At 38.0% G+C, this 20,723-nt stretch overlaps 1 protein-coding gene across 2 annotated transcripts in view; it reads right to left on the bottom strand.

Moving 5' to 3' along the window:
* Window positions 1-20,723, bottom strand: part of epha6 (eph receptor A6) — a 200,166-nt gene that overhangs the window by 35,509 nt on the left and 143,934 nt on the right. For both annotated transcript variants that reach the window (XM_088001921.1, XM_088001925.1), the window contains 3 exons: window positions 8,056-8,180; window positions 5,029-5,191; window positions 931-1,039 (listed from right to left, as the gene is read on the bottom strand). In XM_088001921.1, the coding sequence (XP_087858047.1) occupies window positions 931-1,039; window positions 5,029-5,191; window positions 8,056-8,180 (397 nt within the window). The remainder of the gene's footprint in view (window positions 1-930; window positions 1,040-5,028; window positions 5,192-8,055; window positions 8,181-20,723) is intronic.

Raw genomic sequence — 20,723 nt, 5'->3', positions numbered from 1 at the left:
AAAAAAAAGTGTTAGCTTATAAAACTATATCTCAAGTTATTATCATTTGGCCAAAAGTGAATCACAAAAGATGACTTTAATGTGACAGGCTAAGTGAAATGCATTAACACTGTGCGTCCAAATAACATATTAGATCAGCTGTAGAGTGACTCAGATGCTTAAACTTATGAAAGTGGTGGAAATTTTGTGCTGATAATCATCAGTGTTGCATCGTTGTTGCGATTTTAAAAATACCACAGCATGTTTTCCAAATAACTTTACTTTTTCCGCAGAGTGAAGGACAGACTGACTGTATTTACAGGTGCAGGGCTTTTTAGGGCTTTGCCAGTTTTTCTGTATTTAGCTGCATCCAACCAGCTTCCATGTTCAAGCTAAAAAATAAAGCATCATAATGCTGCCATCACCGTGTTTTACTGTGTTACTGCAGAGATCCACTGTTTCCTGCTACATTTTATTTTATTTATTTTAATTAATTTAATATTTTATTTATTTTTATTTTTTACTGTAGTTGATATTTTATAATACTGAGCACCAGGCCATTTTGAATATTTATTGTGTGTCTGTTTCTTGTCCGACAACAAGGCTAACTCACCTCACTGTAAGCAGATCTACCTAATGGTACAAATAAAACTGATTGATTGACCTTTTTTCTCCCATTATTTCATGAAGGGTGCAGAACTAATTTATCATGTACAATTTCAATTAAATGCATGCTTGTTTTTCTTGAATAAAAAGTTCAAGGACTATGAGTCAGTATGCAAAACCAAGCAAACCCTCAACATAAAAGCCAAACTGAACCAAAAGTGAATCATTTCTCCATACAAGTTTGTAAAAGAATAAAAACAGTTTCCAAGCTTTTACACCAGAAACACATTGTTTGAAACTCACACAGTTTCTTCAGCGTAAATTAAGGTTTGTAATTGATCTTACCTTCCAGTGATGAGGAGGAAGAGCGTGAGGATGATGAGAAGGGTGAAACCGCCGACTGCTGCTGTTACAATGACCAACACCTGGCCCTGATCAGAAGCGATGTCTGAAGCTGAAGGTTTGAGAAAAGCAGAAAAAAAGGACTGAGGCTTAGGAAAGAACAAGTAAATCCATCCATTTTCTTTACACCCTTGTCCCTCAGTGGGGTCGGGAGGGTTGCTGGTGCCTATCTCCAGCTATCGTTCCGGTCGAGAGGCGGGGTTCACCCTGGACAGGTCGCCAGTCTGTCACAGGGCAACACAACCATGCACACTCACACCTAGGGGCAAATTGGAGAGGCCAATTAACCCGACAGTCATGTTTTTCATGGACTGTGGGAGGAAACTGGAGTACCTGGAGAAAACCCACACATGCACAGGGAGAACATGCAAACTACATGCAGAAAGACCCAGGCCGGGAATCGAACCCAAAGCAACCGCTCTACCAACTGCGCCACTGTGCAGCCCAAGAAGTAAATAAATTAAGTATCAAACAGTGAAGAAATAAGATTTTATTTTTAATTCAACGCAGCAGGCGTACACTGTTCACATTCGTTTGATGGGCAGATATTATTGAGAGATGTTTCATCAGCTCTTTGTGGAGTCCTAAAAAAACTGTCAGCTTTTCTTACTGGAATGATTCATTTGCCTGCTGCTGGTTAATTAATTTTATTCATTCATGAAATTGTGATTTAGTCCATGATGATTTGTTAAAATTGGGCCCATTTGATATTCATGATTTTCCTTTTTCTGTGTCTTGTCAGGAGGCTAACGAATCCCAGATAATTGAAAGATGATTGCTATTACCAAACTTATTTCTATAATATTTCACGCTTAATGAATATGAATTAGAGATGGTGGAGCATGGTGATTAAGGCTTGTGTGGGTGTATGTAGGTGTAATGCCAAGAGCATGGAAAGCATGTGTATGAAATGTGTCCCTTTCACTTAATAAAAATAATTACACAGCACCCTGGGAGAGGGCGAGTGAAAGCGATGACCACATATGACGGATCTCAGCTCAACGCACTCTTCACATCTAAACAGATGCATTAGACTGACAGGGCTGGAATGAGGTCCAGACGACGCAGCAAAAACAGATGACAGGCGAAAGACAAAGGAGATAAAGACAAAGGAGATAGTGACAGAAACACATGCAGCTGGAAAAAAAAAAAAACCAAGTGCAGTGACACAGACTGGCAGGTGGACAGACAGACAGATAGAGAGGGAGAGAGCGGCAGGGGCCAAACCTGCCTCCTCTTTCAGATAAAAGGCCAGGCAGTACAAAGGCTTGGCCGTGCAGCCTCTGATCTGCAGATAAAGCCAAACTCTGCAGCTTTGGAAGCAGAGGGCCACTGTGAAGCCAAATCACCTCTTTCTCAATAAAACCTGACCCAACATAAAAGGGCAGCTGGACCTTTGTATTTTATGAGCACGCAATAAAGCTACGACTGACAAAAACATACAAGGAACGCTGTGGTTCAAAACACGCCGAACAGAAAAGGAGCAGCGTCAGTTTCACTTGATGACTCTATTTCAGTTATTAGTTTCTGTGGGTTGAAGAATTACGCTAAATTAAATTCACTCTCCAGAACATCCGGGGTTTTAGCTGTGTCAAGAAAAACTCCTCAGTGAGAAGCAGAACAATTCTTAATGTCCCATTTGCCTTTAAAACTGAGCTTTAGTTTATGAACAAGAAATCAAATATTTGCTTTGAGCTGCACCAGGTGAAAGTAAGCAAATATATAAAAAAATGAGTTTTAAAAGTGAGTGTAGAAATCTGCAGTTTTTCAAACCACTTTCTGTGCAGGAAGTTTTTGTATTTCAGTAAACCGCATGCACTGATTTGTTTAAAGAAATCATCTTCTGCATCTTTTACTTCAATTTTTGTACCTGATTTTTCTACTCGCTGGCTTTCTTTTTAAAAGATACCCCCCAAAAAACATTGGTGTTTTTAGTTTTTACATTTTTTTTCCACTCTGTTTGCTAAAAATAAATAGCAAATGGGTTGAAAATGATCATGTCTTAGTATTAAACATGAGCCACTTAGTTATAATATGATTAGCTTGAGTAAAAATACATTGTTATCACATAACCACATTTGGAGATAAAATAGTACGCTACATTATTTGTTATAGTTACAAAATTACCAATAACATTCATTTTTGGTCTTTGCTGTTTGCTAAAGAAAACATTTTAACTCATCTATATTTTAGGTGAAGGAAAAGAGTAGTAGCGTTCTTTTAGCTAGCTAACTGGCAGCAACAGGTGAGGGAGGGGCAGTAACTTCTCATCAAAATGACAAACAAATGAAGAAGTGGTTTTGAAACCTTAATGTTAAAAAAATACTTTGCTACATTTTGATACTGGAAACAAACTGGTGCCAAGTTTGCATCAGAAGCAGGTGAAGCTCTTACAACAAACTGTATTCATCCAACAACAATTTAATTATTCCTCCTTCAAAGTTTGCATTCTGTCTGTATTCTCTCATGTTTCTGAGAGTTAAAAAAAAGTCTTACTTTCCCTCAACCACAGGTGTCAGACTCCAGTCCTCGAGGCTCAACTGTGTCAAAACACCTGATTTACATAATTGGGTAATTAGCAGGACTCTGTGGGCCTTAAGTGCATCAGAAGGTAAATGTTTCGATGCAGACGGGTTGGAGTGGGAGCACATCCAAAACCTGCAGGACGCTGACTGGAGTCTGACACCCTTACTGTAAACTAAAGGAGACTTTCAGGGACGTTAGCAGAAGAGTGAACTAGATGGATTCCTAGAGATATAAGTGTTTGACACATAACTGTCTGGTGGGATGTTAATGACACTACAGTTGATAAATCATCATACACGTCGCTGTTTGCAGGCCAGCTGTGTTTCATTTTCCCCTTTTCCTTTTACTCCCTTCAGCTTCACACTGCTAGAAAAGCTCATCACAACAAATGCTGAGCATAGACTCCATTGCATCACTGCATGTTTGTGCTTACACTGGTTCTAGGCTGTCTTTTAATTTAGAGGATAGATTATATGAAATGTATTTTATTGTAATATTGCTGGAGCAGGCAGCTGTGCTGCAGTGGGTCTAATTTATACATGAAAATGAACAAAAATGTAGATCAAAGGTCTGAAACTTCAGTCCTGGAGTGCCAGTGGAAGTGTCCAGTGGATGCATCTTTGCTCCAACACATCTGAATTCAATGAAAAGTTAACGACCACACCTTTTGCAGAACTTCCTGACATGATACAGCGAGGAGAAACGTCAACGTTTTGTCTGAAGTGGGTTAGAGGAGGAATGTAACAAAAAGTTCGATTCCTGCAGGACAGTGGCAGTCCAGGACCAGCGGTGTTGACCTCTGCTGTAGATTTTGCAGCAGAGGTCAACAAAGATTGTGCTTTATTGAATTTATTTATGTTTTGTTATCACTTCTTCCTTCATGCAATGTTATTTTGTACTGCTTGTGTAATGTTTCTATTGAGTGAAGCTGCTATATAAATGTGTTTTTATAAATTAATGAGAGTAACAATTTATTCTTGGATTTAAAGACATGGTTATTACATAATTGAATTTTAGATAAAATGTCACGTTACCAAACTGTTTTCTTTGCTCAGCATCTTTCCCACATTGTGTTGAAACAGTTACATTTGCTTCACACCTGTACTGTACAAGTGTACTTGTATAAATATTTGTTTATTTGTATCTGCGACCTTCAGGCTGTGAGCTGCCCTGGATGCTCCTCCAGGCAACATGAACTTTATTTGACTCTGAGCTGCTGTTTACACCAAGAACCTCACATTCCTGACTATGGAAGAAAAAGAGGAAATGACAAAAAACAGCAAAGCTGAGATTTTAATGAAGCATTGTCAGAGAGTGGCAATTTCAGTCAAAGCTTTGACCAAGTTTTTTTTGTCAAAAAGAAAGAGATAGTAAAAGGGGCAGTGGATGTTTTAAATGACCATTTCTCCAAATTTGACCTTTTAATAGCTTTGTGTTTGAAACAACCAATGAACAGAAAGCAGCACCACGAACTGGTTTACATTTTAATATTTGCAACAAACAGTGAGTACTCACAGTCACCTGTAGTTTGGTATTCATATTTTGGAGAGTAGGAGCTGAATCCACCGGCAGTCCGGGTGCGAACGCTGAAGATGTACCAGGTTGCCGGTTTCAAACCCGAGACGATCACACTGGGAGCTCTGGTGCGTGTTGACGAGTAGCTCAACTGCTCTTGTTCCTGGAAGGAAAAATAATAAAAACCATATTTCAGCAACTAAGAACCGGTTTTGACCAGATATGAACGCAGTTATACAGGGAGATTTCATCCGTTTAGATTCGGCCCTTTTTTAAAATCCCTGGTCTTTTAGAACGACGCTTAGCCTCATCAAAACCACGGTAAACAGTTTTGTCAAATTACTGTCACATTCACTGCAGCTCAGTGACAGATGTTGAATGAGGGAGCGGCAACAAGAAGTGCCTTCCAGGCTGCGTTCAAGCTCGCTTTCTGATCCCTTTTGGGAACATAAAATGACAGCGAAGAGATAATTTTATCACAAAACTTTATTACAAACACTTTTCCAGATGTTCTGCATAATAACTGTTGCTGTGAGTAGCTAAGTAGAAGATATTCAAGAGACATGAAATGGAAGACGACACATTTCATTAGACTTTTATATTTTACACACATATTAACATATTGAAAATAACGACAGGAAAAATAATAACTTCAGAAATGTGTAAACACTCTAACACTCTTTTATAAGCATGAGTTTATATGAGTTGGAGATTTATATAGTCATAAGTTTTGCATGCACTGAAGAATATTAATTATTTTCCAAGGATGCCGACATCAGTCATTGTGAAAGTTAAGTCAAAAACTGTAGCTTGAACTTTTAAAAATATGCGTACAATACGGCTTGTACATCTGTTCTAGAAGAAACCATTTTCTTCACCTTTATGCACTTAAATAATAATTATCAACACAAACATGACATAATTATGCCATGTTTGTGTTGATAATTAGCTGATTTTCTGAAACGTTCAAAGAGACTCTTGCATACAACTCAGTTCTTAACGATTTGTAAATTACTTGGCTAATTGTTAACAGAATATTTTTTGTATGCGTCAATTAGTGGATGTTTCAATTGATTTATGATGAGCTGATAGGAAACATTTTCCGTTTTTTGGAGATGCAGAATCACAGCAGGACATCACAACTTCACATCCTTCCTGATCCGCCAGAAACATTTTTGCAGTCGAACTTTGATCTAAATTTCAAATAATCCTTCAAGCACTAATCTGGCAGTTCAGTCCTCATTTAGGTACTGCTGCTACTATCGCCACTGTTTATATGAATGCCATTTATTACTTACGTTATTAAGTAAGAAAATTGCGGAGCGTACTTTGCAGTCCTTTAACCTTTTGCTGCACAGTCGTGATTAATCATTTGAATTTTCAGAGAGCTCGGCATCAATTTGGGGAAAGTGACAGCTGAGTGTTGAAGCAAGGTCTAAGAAGTCATTCCTTAAACCATCTCAAAGCAAATGTGAAGCCATAAATAGGCATTAAAAACTAATCAAAGTCTGGATCACACTTTTAAATTTAATTTGACCTTTAGATCATGTAAGGACCTCAATGTTTCGCAAGAAGCCTTTAATTTTCCATACTAAGAACATTTACATGATTATCCTCACTTAGTTATTATTGGTAATTTGTATTTTTAAATGTTAATGCATCTTAAAGATTGGTTTACACCACTGCAAATTGGTTATTTATTCAATAAAGTGTAATTAAAGTTCTATTGAGTGCAGGATTCAAGATGTAGTCTCAGTGGATCCACCCAAACATTTGGGATTGGAAATAAATCTGAGGAATTTGGAAACCTAAAACTTTGAGTTAAAACTACTGCTACTTTTTTCAACATTTGCTTGTTGGCAGGGGGCGCTATTCTGCTTAAAGAGGCCGACTGCTCTGGAGGTTTTCAACCATTTTTATGCACAAAAAAAAAAAAAAACTTTCAGCACCAGCATTATCTTCTTTAGCAGCTTGAGCTGCAGTGGTTTGTCTTTTGGACTGGATTACATGTGCCAATGAGCCATGCCCTCCCATGACCCCTGTCACTTACTCACTACTGCACTTTCATTGGGCCACTTTTGATAGATACTGACCACTGCAGACTGGGAAGAGCCAAGAAGAGCTGCAGTTTTAAGCAATGACCCAATTGCTTAGCCGTTTCAGTTTGGAAATGTAATTTTCTCAGATAATTGTGCTTTTCCATTTCTCTTTCTTCTAGCACATGAGAACAAAAATGGTTCCTTGCAGGTAACAAAGGACATGATGAAGAGGTACTCAGTGTTTTTCACTTTACCAGTCAGTGGTTATAATGTTAAGCTCAACTGATGTTTATATATTTAAAAAAAGAAGAAAATATTGTACTATAATACTTTCCTGATCTGATCCCAATCTCTGACTCAGGATCCTCAGCTATCATACATGTTATTGTGAGAATGTCAGTGATTTTTACTTCTTTGTGCATCAAACAAATATAAGAAAATTGCACCCAATTTGTGTACACGCACTTTCAAAACTATAATAAATCATTGGCAGTGTGCGTTACTGTGTTTCTCCTAGAAAGTTGGATTTTACTTTTTCCATTTGGTGTGATTTTCACCTTTTATGCTGACATTCACAGTGAAAGATAGTAATGGCTGTTGCATCATGTGAAAAGAGAGCCGTCAGTGTTATGAAAGGTTGCTCAGCATGCAGCTGAAACACTGCGAGAGCAAAGCACTAGGTTTACGCAGCAGGAGAATAACTTTCACAACCATATATTTTATTAAAATGTATATGTTTGTTCACAGTAAGTCATCGGAGACTTGAATCAAGAGCGTGCAAACATGCCACCATTAGCTTAGCAATTCAGCAAACTACATGGAAACGTCACAGTCAGCAAGAGCAAGATGTGAGTTTCTTAAGGACCGTTACTGTGCCGAGTCAAATTTCACTGCACATTCAAGTGACAAGACAAGAAATGTCTATTTTTTAACATCTTGTATCAGAAAGTCACGACAGCAGTCATGCAAAAGAAGTGCGACCGTCTACCTTTTCATAATATTTGACTTCATAGTCAATGATGGGAAGTGTTGTTTCTTCGGGCTGCTGCCAGGAGAGAGCGATGCTGTTTGGAGAAGCCCAGTCCTTCTTTACAGCTCCCACCAGAGATGGACCTGTTCGGTAAACACACCAAGCAGACATAATTTATTGTGTGCCGACTCTATTGACATTGGTGATAAAACTTTCTAAGGCTGCGTGTCGGGGCTGTTGGGTAGAAAGCGTACACAGAGCGTGAGCAGGAGCAGCAAATATTGGCTGCAAAAATGAATTTATTTAACAGTCTAATGAATTCACCTATCTGCTTTAATAAGTCAGCCTCATCAAATAAAAACTGAAAACACAAAATTCAGAAGAAAACGTTATTTTTTGGCATTTCTCTGTCGGCTCCATCAATGTAACGAGAGATGGAGAAAACATGCAAAGATCAGAGTTAGTAAGAGACACCAATGAAACATTTTGTACAACCTTGAATTTTTTTCAAAACAAGACTAAAAATTAGTTTATGTCCAAATAAGTCTATCAAAGTCATGTGGTTGTTGTGTTACTCCTGTTGTCAGTTCTTCTATGCAAAACTGTTTTAACTCCCAATATCCACTTTCAGATTTGCAATTAGACTTAAATGTATTATGTCTATGCTTAGATATAAAACATTACTTTGTAGATTTATTTGCAGGGTTTGGATGATTTCCCAGCTGGTAGGTTAATATTTTTACCTGGCCTCTTAGTTTCACTGAACAGCCATGTCTTGGTTTGCTCTCTATTTTTTGATGATGGTTTGAACAGTGGATTTGAGATTTTCAAAGTTTGGGACATTGCAAATAATCTAATCCTTCTTTGAGCTTTCCCCCAACTTTAATTCTGCAATTTCTGGTGCTTTCCTTGGTCTTCATGATGTTTGTGTTCAAATATGCTCTGAAAAAAAAAAACAAAACTCAAAAACTTTTACAATACAGCAGGACTTATACTGAAATTAGCACAAAGTTGTTGTGGGGTCTGAAGACATCTTCCCACTACACTTTTGAGATATTTTAAAAACTCTTTTCATATTTACGCCACACTCATGCACTAAAATATGTGTGGCTCTGTCTATAAAACCTATTAAAACACATTGGAGTTAGTAGTGTGACAAAAGGTGAAAATGCTTAAAGGGCATAAAACTGTTGCATGACTACATGCATCTCTCTCAAAATGGCTGTCTAATAGCAAGATAACATTGTCCAATTGCATACAAATGTTAGCATTTAACTCTCTTTCATGCACATATTCACAGAGCCACCATTGTGGCAAAGTCTAGTGAAGTGAATGCAGAATGTGATAAAATGGTAATGAAAAGTGAGGAGCTTGTAAAAAACTAAAGTGCAATACACAGATTCTATTTAGTGCATCAGAAGCACCAGTGGTTGACACCGTTTAGTGAAAATTGCCATATGATCATGTAGTTATCAATATTTCTGTCTCAAAAAGTCTTAAGTCAGTGTACAGAGTCATCAGTCTCTGTGTGATAACTTAATCTAGCTTCAGTCAAAAATATGTTGAGCAAGGCATGCTTATGTTTTTTGCAGTGAACTGCTTTATGAATTTCTTCTGGATAAATAATTACATTTTTCTCCCAGGAGACACAAGTCAGCAGATGAAACAGCTTTATTATTATATATTTCATCATCTAGTAAAGAGAGCTTACTCATTATGAGAATGCAAGTGTAAGCTTGCTTTTCTCATGCAAACCCAAAGGGAAACTTAACTCTCAATCAGTATTTTTCTTGTGCCTGCCTGGTTGAAGATGTTTTTGAAGATGTCACACACATATCTGGGAAATGTAGGCTCTTAAAATGTAGAGAGAAAACATTAATGTGGAGAAATATTAGGGTGGGTTGTAGCTGGCTGTGGGCTGGAGCTTGTTAGATGTTAAAAACATCTAACATCAGACTTACGTCTGATGGAAGTAAAATTAGGGGGGGAAAAATCGTCTTTTTAGACTCCCAGCAGGCTTTCTCTTTCACCCGAGTTGTTTAAAATCACATTTTTTGTTCAGTATGAAAAAGAGTGAAATAATGAGTAAAAACTGGATAGAAGTAGATAAAAATGCTGCTATTCACGTAAATTCAAAAATACCTTGGCTTTCACCTGCGCTGTGTGAATAACATCAACCATTTCAAAAAATTAAATCTAACTTAGAAGTTATACTGTATTTATAAAATATATCCACAAAAACCTGAGATAATGTTGCAGGACAGATGTTTTGTAGTTTTAGCCAATTGTTGGATAAAATATTATGATTTAGTTTGTTGGGTTAGAGATCTTCGTGGCCACCAGTTTTAATTAAATATGAATATATGTTTAACTTATTATTTGAAGTGAGAAAGTAGGTAGCAATTAAGTTGCTATAGTCTGTGGATCTTTTATTTAGTTCTGTTGAATTCAGTTGTGAGAATGTCAATGATTTTTCTGTCCAACATGCAACCTGTCTCTTGAAAACAGAGTTTCTTCATGACCTTAGAAGGACAAATAGGGTAAAAATGTAGGAATAATGGGTAAGAAAAAAATCATTAATTTAATCATATGTTATTTGTTAACTCATTTATATCAATAGTTATTCGTTTCAACCAATTCTTTGGTAACCAAGCAGCCACTTTCTTAATTTTTTTTGGTGCACAACCCATGTATCCCTACATCGGCATGTATTTGAACCAGAATTACTCAAATTAGGTTATTCTTAGCTTGTCAATTTGCAGGTTATTTAAAGACAACACCCTGAAAAAACTTCTTGAATATTTTTTACATTCAAATGTTTGTCAAGCCATGAAAAATGAAACACATCTAACTGCCTAAGAAAAGGCAGTTAGATGTGTTTGTCATAATTTTCTTGTAAAATGTTGAGATGTCATGTTGTGAATTAGTGCTAAGTAAACTGAGTCTCCATGAAACAAGCAGACATGACTGGTAAAGTGCTGGTAGTGTAACACAGAGGTGTCGGATCCAGAGTAGAGAAACAGCCGCCTTCACGTTATTCCAATGTGTTTTAATGCATGGCTTGTCCTTAATAACCCGTTCCTTAATAGGCTTTTTAAAATTTCGTAAGTAGTCTGAAATGCAAGCAAAACTTGACCAAAATAATGTCATGCGTGGCTTGAAACAGCTTATATTATTAGCATAGTCATTAAGCTCAAAGGGCAGTGTGTGCCTCTGTGTGTGTGAGCCTACATGCATGCATATGAGAGGGTTTTTTTGTCTTAAAAGCAATATGAAGCAGCTGAAGTAGAAAATAATTCCCTACTTTACAGGAAATAAAATCAGCCAAAGCTACTGACATCCTATTATGTGTTATTAATACATATTACCCCTAATATGACCAGTTCACTCCTCCTCGCCTATTCAAGATAACAGAGAAAAATTAATCTCGGGGGATTTTATCTGATCTAACTGTGTAATGAAGCACTCTGCTGAAGCCCCAACATTACAGGATTTCTTTTTTCTTCTTCTGCTGCCTGTGCCAGTTGGGCGCAACTGCGGTGGTTTGTGGTGAGAGTCATGTTGTGGATCCGTCAAACTAAGGCACAGCAAGACCACTGGCATCTGCTGTTAGCATATTGGCTCCCGATAGGAAACAATAAACACAGCCTAAGTTTAATCTCCCTCTGACTAGCAGATTCAAATGAGCCCTCCGCTGTGGCTCCCACATAATTCACAAAAATAAACAAGGGAGCTAAGAGATTCCCATGAGAAGAGAGCACACAAGAGTTGAAAGCTGGGACGTGACAAAACAATATGTTTGCTGGAGACTTATTGTCCGTCTGGAGGAAAATAATTGCCAGTAGAAATGTGGAGGCTCAGTGTGGATGTCAAAACAGAGCTCGCCATGAACATTTTGATTTTCCATCCCACACAATAACATAAGAGAAACAACAATTCTCCAAAATATGCTATTTAATTAGAGTCCAAATTAGGAGATCCAAAGAAGATCTATTTTAATCAAATATTTGTATTAATTTATGAGATTTGGTTCACAACATGAAATGGTGGAGATTGGTTTTAATTGTTTTTCTTTATCTACTTTCTTGCTAAATTGTTTTTTTTTTCATGCAATGGACGTGTGCTCAGCGTCAGTGACTTTCTTAAAAGCTTTTCTCTTATCAGCCCAGCTCTCCATGATCTGAAGAAGTAAACCTTCAGATATACGACGATTGAGAACAGGTAGCCTGCCAGGCTGAGAGTGACCTTAGCCAGACAGAAGCACCATTTCAAAAAGATGCTGACAAACCGTCCAGTTGATAAAGATGGACGTGAGCCGCCGCTTAGCAGAAAACATGCTGGTTTCATGAAAACTGAACAGTAAATGTCTGACCAAAGCAAAGCACTCTTTTTAGTCCAACTGGGGCAACTGAAGGGTGATCAAACTTTGCTCCATAGATTTAGCTTTCCCCTCTCAGATTAATGACAGACAATAAAATTTGGAATTCCACAGTAAAACCTCTTTTTTTTAGGCTCCAGAAAGATTAACAAATAATTTGTAGACTTTTAAAGGGGACCTTTTATGCAAAACTCACATTTTGTACATCTTTGTACATTCAATTGGGTCTTTACTGCTTCTAAAAACACCCCAAGTGCTAAAAAAGAAAACCCAGTCGGTTTTTTGACAGTAACTTAATGTTTCTTGGTGTCTGGAAAATGAACTGTCTCAAATCAGCAAACACCTAGCAACTTCAACAGAGCTCTGCCCGTCACCCAACAGCCCAAGCTAAGCTCTTTCACATTTGCTCAACTTGCTTTACCACTGTACATATTGTCGACTTCCCATCCACAAACTACTAGCTACGTTCTTGTTGGTTGTTCAGGAGGCTCTACTTCTGCTTTTCAAAGATGAACAGTTGTATAATTGCGCATCTGTTTGCAGCCATTTTCACGTTTGAGTTTAAAGATTGAGTTGGGGGCGTGGCCAGCAGCATCTTATTTGGATTTAAAGTGACAAGAAGCCCTAAAAAAAACTCAAAATAGACATGACCTCAGGCATGATTTTGTCCAAATAATGTAATTAATATGGCTTGTATATCCTTTAAGCCTTAGTAAACTGTTCAAAGAAGCATAATAGGCATCTTTAATCTGATATTCAAAGAGGAACTCCTTTTTGGACGTTGGGTGGACCCGAGCCAGTTTGCCAAACAGTATTTGTGGGGAATTTGTCTGTGGAACGTAGCTCCAAATTATTCCCAGAAAACCTGCCAAGGATTTCTTCGCAGAGAAAAACTAAAATATGTGAAAGATTTAAAAAAGAGCAGTCTAGCAAGCTGAAATAAGTTGGTGAAATTCCACAAGAGATGCTGTTCACTGGTGTTTACTCCAATCCAGGAGCATCATTCATTTTATTTTCCTCGGTGCTCATTGGCTGTTCCCTAAAAAGCAGAAACAAGGAAGAGTGTAGATGTTAGTTTCTGCAGTAGTGCGAATACAGTTTCCACTGTGCATGTTAAGATATATTTGGTGTATTTATGGATTCGAGCTATTCTTGGGTGGGTGTGGCCACAAAAACCAGGGTCCACTTTTTGAAGAGTAAAAGTAAAGTGGTACTGACTTTTAAAACTACGTGCATCTTAAATTAAATGTAATAATGAATCTATCTTCCATCGCCTGCTCTTCATCTCTTCCAGGATAATTTTTTTATTCCTACTATTGATCATAAATAAATCGTAATTCTAGATTTTGTGTTTGAGAAGAGGCTGCTTTTGTAAACACTTTCTTCAGGCACCGACACTATACTTTGAGGACACAAATACACACGTCAATTGTCTTTAATGATTCCATTTGAGGGCTATTAAACCTGCTACATGAAATCTGCCGAAGGAACTGCCCATCCTTCTCCTGTATGAAGGAGAACTGAAAAGCCATTAGAAACATAAGTCAATTATGATGCCCCATGGATGGATTTTTCAGTCAACCGTGGTTAAGTTCAACATAAACTAATGGGGAGTCTTTAAATGAGCTTGACCTGCATATGATTTTAATTAGCTTTCCTACCCTAAAGGCTTCCATTAACTGTTTAAAAAAAATCAATAGAGCCAGTATTGATGCCGTGTGGGAGCCTAAACGATGTCCTAACAGTCCACTGATTCGACGCTGATAAAGAGATGGCGTGAAAGAGAAACACATATGGGAGCTGTTGTTTACAACGGTCATATTGATGCGTCTCTTTTGTGTAGGTGTCTGATGGTTCTTTTTCTCATGTCGGGTCCAATCTGCTTTCCGTTTGTGATTTTTTTTTTCTTATAGGAGGATACTGTTTGTGTAAGCAATCACATGAACGTCAACAAAAGCATTACAAACTTTGATTATAGTTCGACTGAATTTAATTTAAATTTGTTCAATTCGATAACGTTCGGCTCAATTCCCAACGCCGCCTGCCAATGTCAGGTACGTGAGGTGATTCGGAAGCGCCGTACTCCGTCTACAACGCTGCCTACGGGACTACAAGTAATCAGCTTGAGGAAAATCACATTTATTGAATGTGTTATGTCTCTGAGTATAAGTAAGCCTGTGGGTTTTTGCGTGCTAATAACACAAACGATAAGCAAAACTGAAGTGACATGCACTCTAATTTAGGGAGCATCATCATTACACTTCATTAAATCTGGAGGTTACCTCCAATGCATTGTGGGTCATGTGCTGTGTGTCGTAAACTCCAATCTTACATGGAAACAGCGGACGCCTGACAAAAGCCAAATAAGCTGTTGGGCTTAATTACAGAGTGGTTATGAAATTTAACTCAAACAAGTGCAATAACCGATACTGACACTCAATTAGAAGTGTGACTCTTTTAGAAATCTTTTAGAAAAGCGTCCACATTTTCAGTTTTTCATATTATGGTTTGTCAGTTTTTAGCTATTTTCTCATGTGATATCAAAATTTTGATGGCAATATTTGTGCTTATGAGCAGGGAAGGCAACGGATGATCAATCAATTCATCTTTTGATTGTGAAAAAGATAAATGTCGAAAAATTGAGAAGAACCATGCTTGGTGACAAAGACAAAGGACTATATGTAGAAGTGACTTAGTGATACAATTTTTTAAAAACGCAGTCATTTTTGCAACTATCCACTGGACAGCATGTATTTCCTGTCTGGACTGGGGAACCGTTAGGTTTCCCCACGAAAACACCAAAAACTACTGAGACACGTCCAGGTTGACCTCTTGGCCACTTTGAATTAGGAAGATATAATGGATCTATGGATTGTTAAATGTCAAATATTGTGCTTCCTTAAGAAATATTAGGAAAAATGATTGGTAACACTTTGTTTGAAGGGGTGACATAACACTGTCATAAACATGATATAACATCTGTTATGAACAAGAAGGAGTCTTCATGAATGGTTATGACTGTTGTCATGAGGTGTCATTCAGTAAATAATGATGTTTTTCATGCAAAGTTGTACTAAAAGTTGCATTAAAAGTCCATTAAAATGACCAATCTTGCATTATTCGGTAAATAATGACACTTTTAATGCAGTTGTATTACAGTTGTATTAGAATTTGCATTAAAAGTCCATTGAAAGTGTCAACTTTGCATTAAAAGTGTTATTTACTGAATGAGACTTCACGACAGTCGGAACCATTCATGAAGACGCCTTCATGTTCATAACAGATGTTATATCATGTTTATGACCATGTTATGTCATTCTTCAAATAAAGTGTCACAAAATAATTAAAGGAATATTGAAATATATCTGATCGAGATTATCCTTGCCATTACACTTTACATATACAAGTAATTAATATGTCTGGGTTCATTTCATTCCATTGTAGCTTCACTCTTCTCAGAGTAAATATGTTCAGCAATCTCTCATACAATCTCTGCCCCCTGTGTGGTTATACAGGCCGTCTGCTTCTGACGCCTCTTTACTGCTCCTCAGATAAGAAAAATAGATGAGATTCCTTTGACTCTGAATAGCTGTCATCCAAATCTTAAGTGAGATAGTTTCATGTTATCCTGCGGCACACCTGCTATCCACCTCTGATTCGGTGGCTGCCTTTCTCATGACGGTGTCGAAAAGCTCAATAGAGCCCAGATGGTTGTTTTAACAACTTTGTGCACCATTTATTATGTGTATCTGCTGAGTACAGGGAGTTAAAAGGTAATTAAAATCATCAGTCATGCAACAAAAACAGAGGTTGTTGCTGTTAAAGGGAGAAGTAAAAGTATGTCGGTGAGCTTTGGGCTATTTTTTGCTCCAGGTTTCAGAGAGTGGGTTGAAAACAAAAAAGTTACAAAATAAAAACAAAAAAAACAAAAGCAAGCAAAAAAAGTTATCCAGTGGGACGTTTAAATCGGACATCCTCTGACTCGCAGAAACGTTACTACGTTGAAGCCGTCATCCTTCCATTGACAGCTGCCACTAAAGCAGAGAAAAGGGATTCAATGACAGACGGATACAAAGTCGGACAAAATGTTGCCTATGTAGAGAAGACCGATGTGCTAGCTAGCCTGTCTACCACTACCAGGTCCTGTCTTTAATAAGGTCCCAGCTTGCCACTGATCCCTCTTGTTTCCACTTAATGGGGAAGTGGAGAGGCAATGATGTGTGAGAAAGGCCAGTGAAACTGGTCCTATACTGGCCCACCATAATCAATACTCATTTGGCCTCTACCTCTCTTTCCCCAAAAGTAATTAATGAGAAGAGCAGACGTATCTGGCTCCTGACAGCTGATTTCCCTGCCGGTCCCCGTCCTCAGCAACCTGTCCATTTCTCATGCTTTTATTTAAAAGCTTCATTATCCTTGAAACCAAGCATCCAGTATTGGAAAGTGATGCAAATATAGGCTGACAAGAATGATAGGGTGCATAATCCTGCATCTGTGAGAATGAAAAGGCAATAGAAGAGAAGGAATGAGACGGTAGTTTAAGCTACTATCTTTAACAGAGAGCATACATTTTTTATAATTTGTATTATTCCTTGTTTTTAAGCTTTGAGTTTGTGTTAAAATACCCATTTTGGTATTTCAATCTGTTACATTAACAACTCTTTTACTGAAAGCTGTACTTTCTCTTCCTGGGTTTACCAACAAATTTGCCGCCACTTTCATGAGATTGTGTCTATTGTTTTGAGCTACATTTAGCTTATTATTGAATGCCAACTTGGCTTAGTGAATTTATTCACACTTGAACTTCAGACGGCGAAGACACAAAAAACACTTCACCTGAAAAACACATAAAATCAACAAAAAAAGTTCAGTGCTCTGAGAAGATGCTTGTTCACACAGAGATATAATCTTCGTTGAAAAGCAACTTTGACTTGCTACATAAAAAATAGAATGATAATCAAACATGAGCACAGAATATAAACTTTGGGTAGTTTCAAATTCTCCCCTCATCTCGTCTCCCAGTGGGAGTGCACAGGGAGAGGAACGGAGTGCTGCAGCAGCGGAGATACAGTATAAATAGCAGCCGACCCTGGTGTAGCACCCACAGCAGACTTACTGCAGCGGAACAGTCTTTCCTATGGAGCAAATTTCAAGCAGAGCCATCTATACACACACCAGCTGTCAGAGTAACTCATCCTGAAGTTAAACACTCAACTATTACACAGTTTGGTGAAGAGGTCACAACGGGGGGGAAAAATTGCTGTGTTGGAAGGTTGTGTTCTTGTATATTCATGTCAAAGAATGAGGTGAAATGCAGAGATCCTGACAATAAAAGTGAGAAATTTGCCAGGTTTTACATGAAGTTATCAATCAGGGGTCAAATAAACCAAGATGAATCTAGTTAAAAAGTATAATCTGAGGGAAGTCTTGATTACATGTCTGCATATACCTGATTATACAGTGAAAGGAGAGCAGAAACTGTAAGACCTTTATGCAAATTGCCTTTACGGTGAGTCTTATATAAATGCAGATGGAGATTTCAGTTTGAACTTCTGCCATTATGATTTAGCTAAAGGATTGCGACTAATGCGGTTTCATTTAAAAGAAGCGGACCAACAAAAGACATTGGCAGCTGATTTATTGAACCCTCAGAAGACAATGGGTTGGTATTCTTCAAAGGAAGGTCTACCCGAAGATTGAAGAGCAGTTTGAGATGCGAGTTAAGAGGAAGGAAACTTCAGAGGACATCCATCAGGATTGCAGAACAATGAATCCAATCAGTCTGTATTAATGAGGCAATGCTTAAAATAGTGCCCGTTGTGAGGTGAAGTCAGGGGAAATGATCTTTGCGCGAGGGGAAAAGCATCCTGATAAAAGTCTCAGCATAAATCATTTTCTGGGGTAGAAAGAGCTAATCTCTATCCCTTCAAACTCCCCACCTGCTCTGAACACTGCTGAATAGCGATCTGTGGGGAAAGCTATTCTTAACACTGACTGGTGAATGGGTGACTTACTGTATGTCTGGAGGACTCTATAGGAGCTAACTGAGGATATACTGTATGATCCTATACAGTGCTGTAGGTATTTTAGTGAAGCCCCCAAACATACAAGCATGGCAGCCTGTCTGAGCCCAAACAGACCAATTATTATCAGAAAGTTTTGAGTAACATTACCTTTCATTTGATACTTCAAATGCAAAAGTAAATATTTTAAGAGGAAATGGATATTATGGTAACTTTGTGAAGTACAAATACCTGAAAATGTAACTTATAGTTTGTTGCCAGGCTGTCTGTAAAATATTTACAACCCTTGATTCTAGAGACATTTTATCCCTCAATGAATTATTGGTTATTATTACATGAACAATTTAGTCAACAACAAAATTATTCTAAATTAATTTTACAATTTACAGACTCAGTTAATATCCAGTTCTATAAAATACAAGTCCACATTTAACTCCTATCAGTCTAATTTATGTAGATACTTTCCAGTCACATAGATCAAGTTACTGTAATATGCAAAGAGATTTTAAAAATAAAGTTTATTCCTGTTGCACATTTCAGCAATAAGGCAGGTCAAAGTTCTTTACATCGTAGAAAACAGTCAACAATTGAAGAATTTCATTTTGTCAAGTGTCGTCGTTACACAGCCGAATGTTGATTAATGTTGCATTTATGATGCTTCAAAAGCAGCTATAAACTGGTGTGTTTTTAGTCTAAGCTTAAAGGAAGTCAGCGTTACGGCTGTTTTGCAGTTTTGTGGAAGTTTGTTCCAGATTTGTGGTGCATAGAAGCTGAATGCTGCTTCTCCATGTTTGGTTCTGGGGATGCAGAGCAGACCATCCATCTATCAATGCATCCCCCAAAAAATGAATTAAGAACTAATCATTGTTGACAGAAAAACATTTTTAATATTTTTAAAGTACAAAAAAAAAACATTACCAAAGATTACTTGAAAGGAACTTGGAGGTTTGCCTCCTTGGAAGATAAACTTGAATACAGTACACACGACCTTGTAGTTTATTAGGAATGACTTTGGCTGCAGCCCTCCTGTCTGATAAAAACCACCTGAAGCAGGTGGGTATTTGTATGCAGCATCCAGCGTACCAGGATACAAATCAACAGGTAAAAGGACACCGTTTTTACACACCTCCCAACTGAGCACAGCTGCGATAACCCGCCCCTTCCTAGCCCGCTCTTTGAATTTGTTGAACTCAGCTCAAGAGCGGCTTGATCTTCCACACCTCAAGTGTTGCACTAATGAAATTCCTCAAGCATTTTCATCAAAATGCAAAGCTGAAAATCGTCCTCTCTTGTGTTCTGATTGTTTAACCTGGCATCTGTTGTTTGTGACCACCAATTCAGCATTTCCATGCAAGTGGGTTTATGAATATGTGCTGTAGGAGCAGGTCAAAGACACTGGTATTACGAGGTGCTGAAGGTCAAATAATGGGCATAGTTGAACAGATGCTTCAGGTTAAATGAACCCCCATGGGAAGCAGGTGAAATAAACTTCCCAATGAGCGCAGTAAGCAAACACCTGCCTGCAGGATAATCACAGAGAGGCACACTCTGCTTAAACCAACAACCTTTATTCGAGTTGTGCTCCCTGTCATATTAGCAACTAGGCTCTATCATGATCCAAGGTTGGGGCCATTAATACTTAAAACAGCGGATGCATTAATCACATTGTAGCAGAAGTTCAATACCTTGTGCATTGTACTGCAAATGTGACTTTATCCTCCCCTTAACTGTCTGCGCAGAGGTCTCCGCACCGACAGCAGTGCACCTGATAAGTCCTTTTGACCACATTGGCCTGACCTGAGATGGATAGTATTTACCTTTCTTCAAATGCTAATCTACTTTAATGCAGACCTTTATTGAGACACAGAGCAGCAACCCCGAGTCCAAGTTTCCTGCACTGCTCTGCCAGCATTTTTCTCCCCAATAATGCAATGGACAGAAAGCACGGCAACAAATAATTTACACTTTTCTCTACGTCAGATATCCACAAGTTAATTTTGATGCAAGATTCCTGTTACTTATTACATTAAAAAGAGTTGTACCACAACTTTAGAACTAGGTTTCTGTTATTAAAAGTATAGGTTCACACAGCAGGCAAAAGTGACCCAGTTCTGACTTTTTCATGGGTGTCTGAGGAGCCAGATTTCAACCTTTTCACCCCCACAAAATATCAGATTTGTAATCTGAATACGATAGTGTATGATGTCTATGCTGATGTCTTCTTCTGTGGACAGAGGTCTGATTGCGGTCACTTTTAACTAGTAGCATGAACAATCGTGTGAAAA

Source organism: Poecilia mexicana, unplaced genomic scaffold (genome assembly GCF_051168715.1).
Source record: "Poecilia mexicana isolate PSO_F unplaced genomic scaffold, ASM5116871v1 scaffold_2, whole genome shotgun sequence".
NCBI classification, from domain to species: Eukaryota; Metazoa; Chordata; class Actinopteri; order Cyprinodontiformes; family Poeciliidae; genus Poecilia; species Poecilia mexicana.
This window is presented reverse-complemented; position numbering and strand designations above follow the sequence as displayed.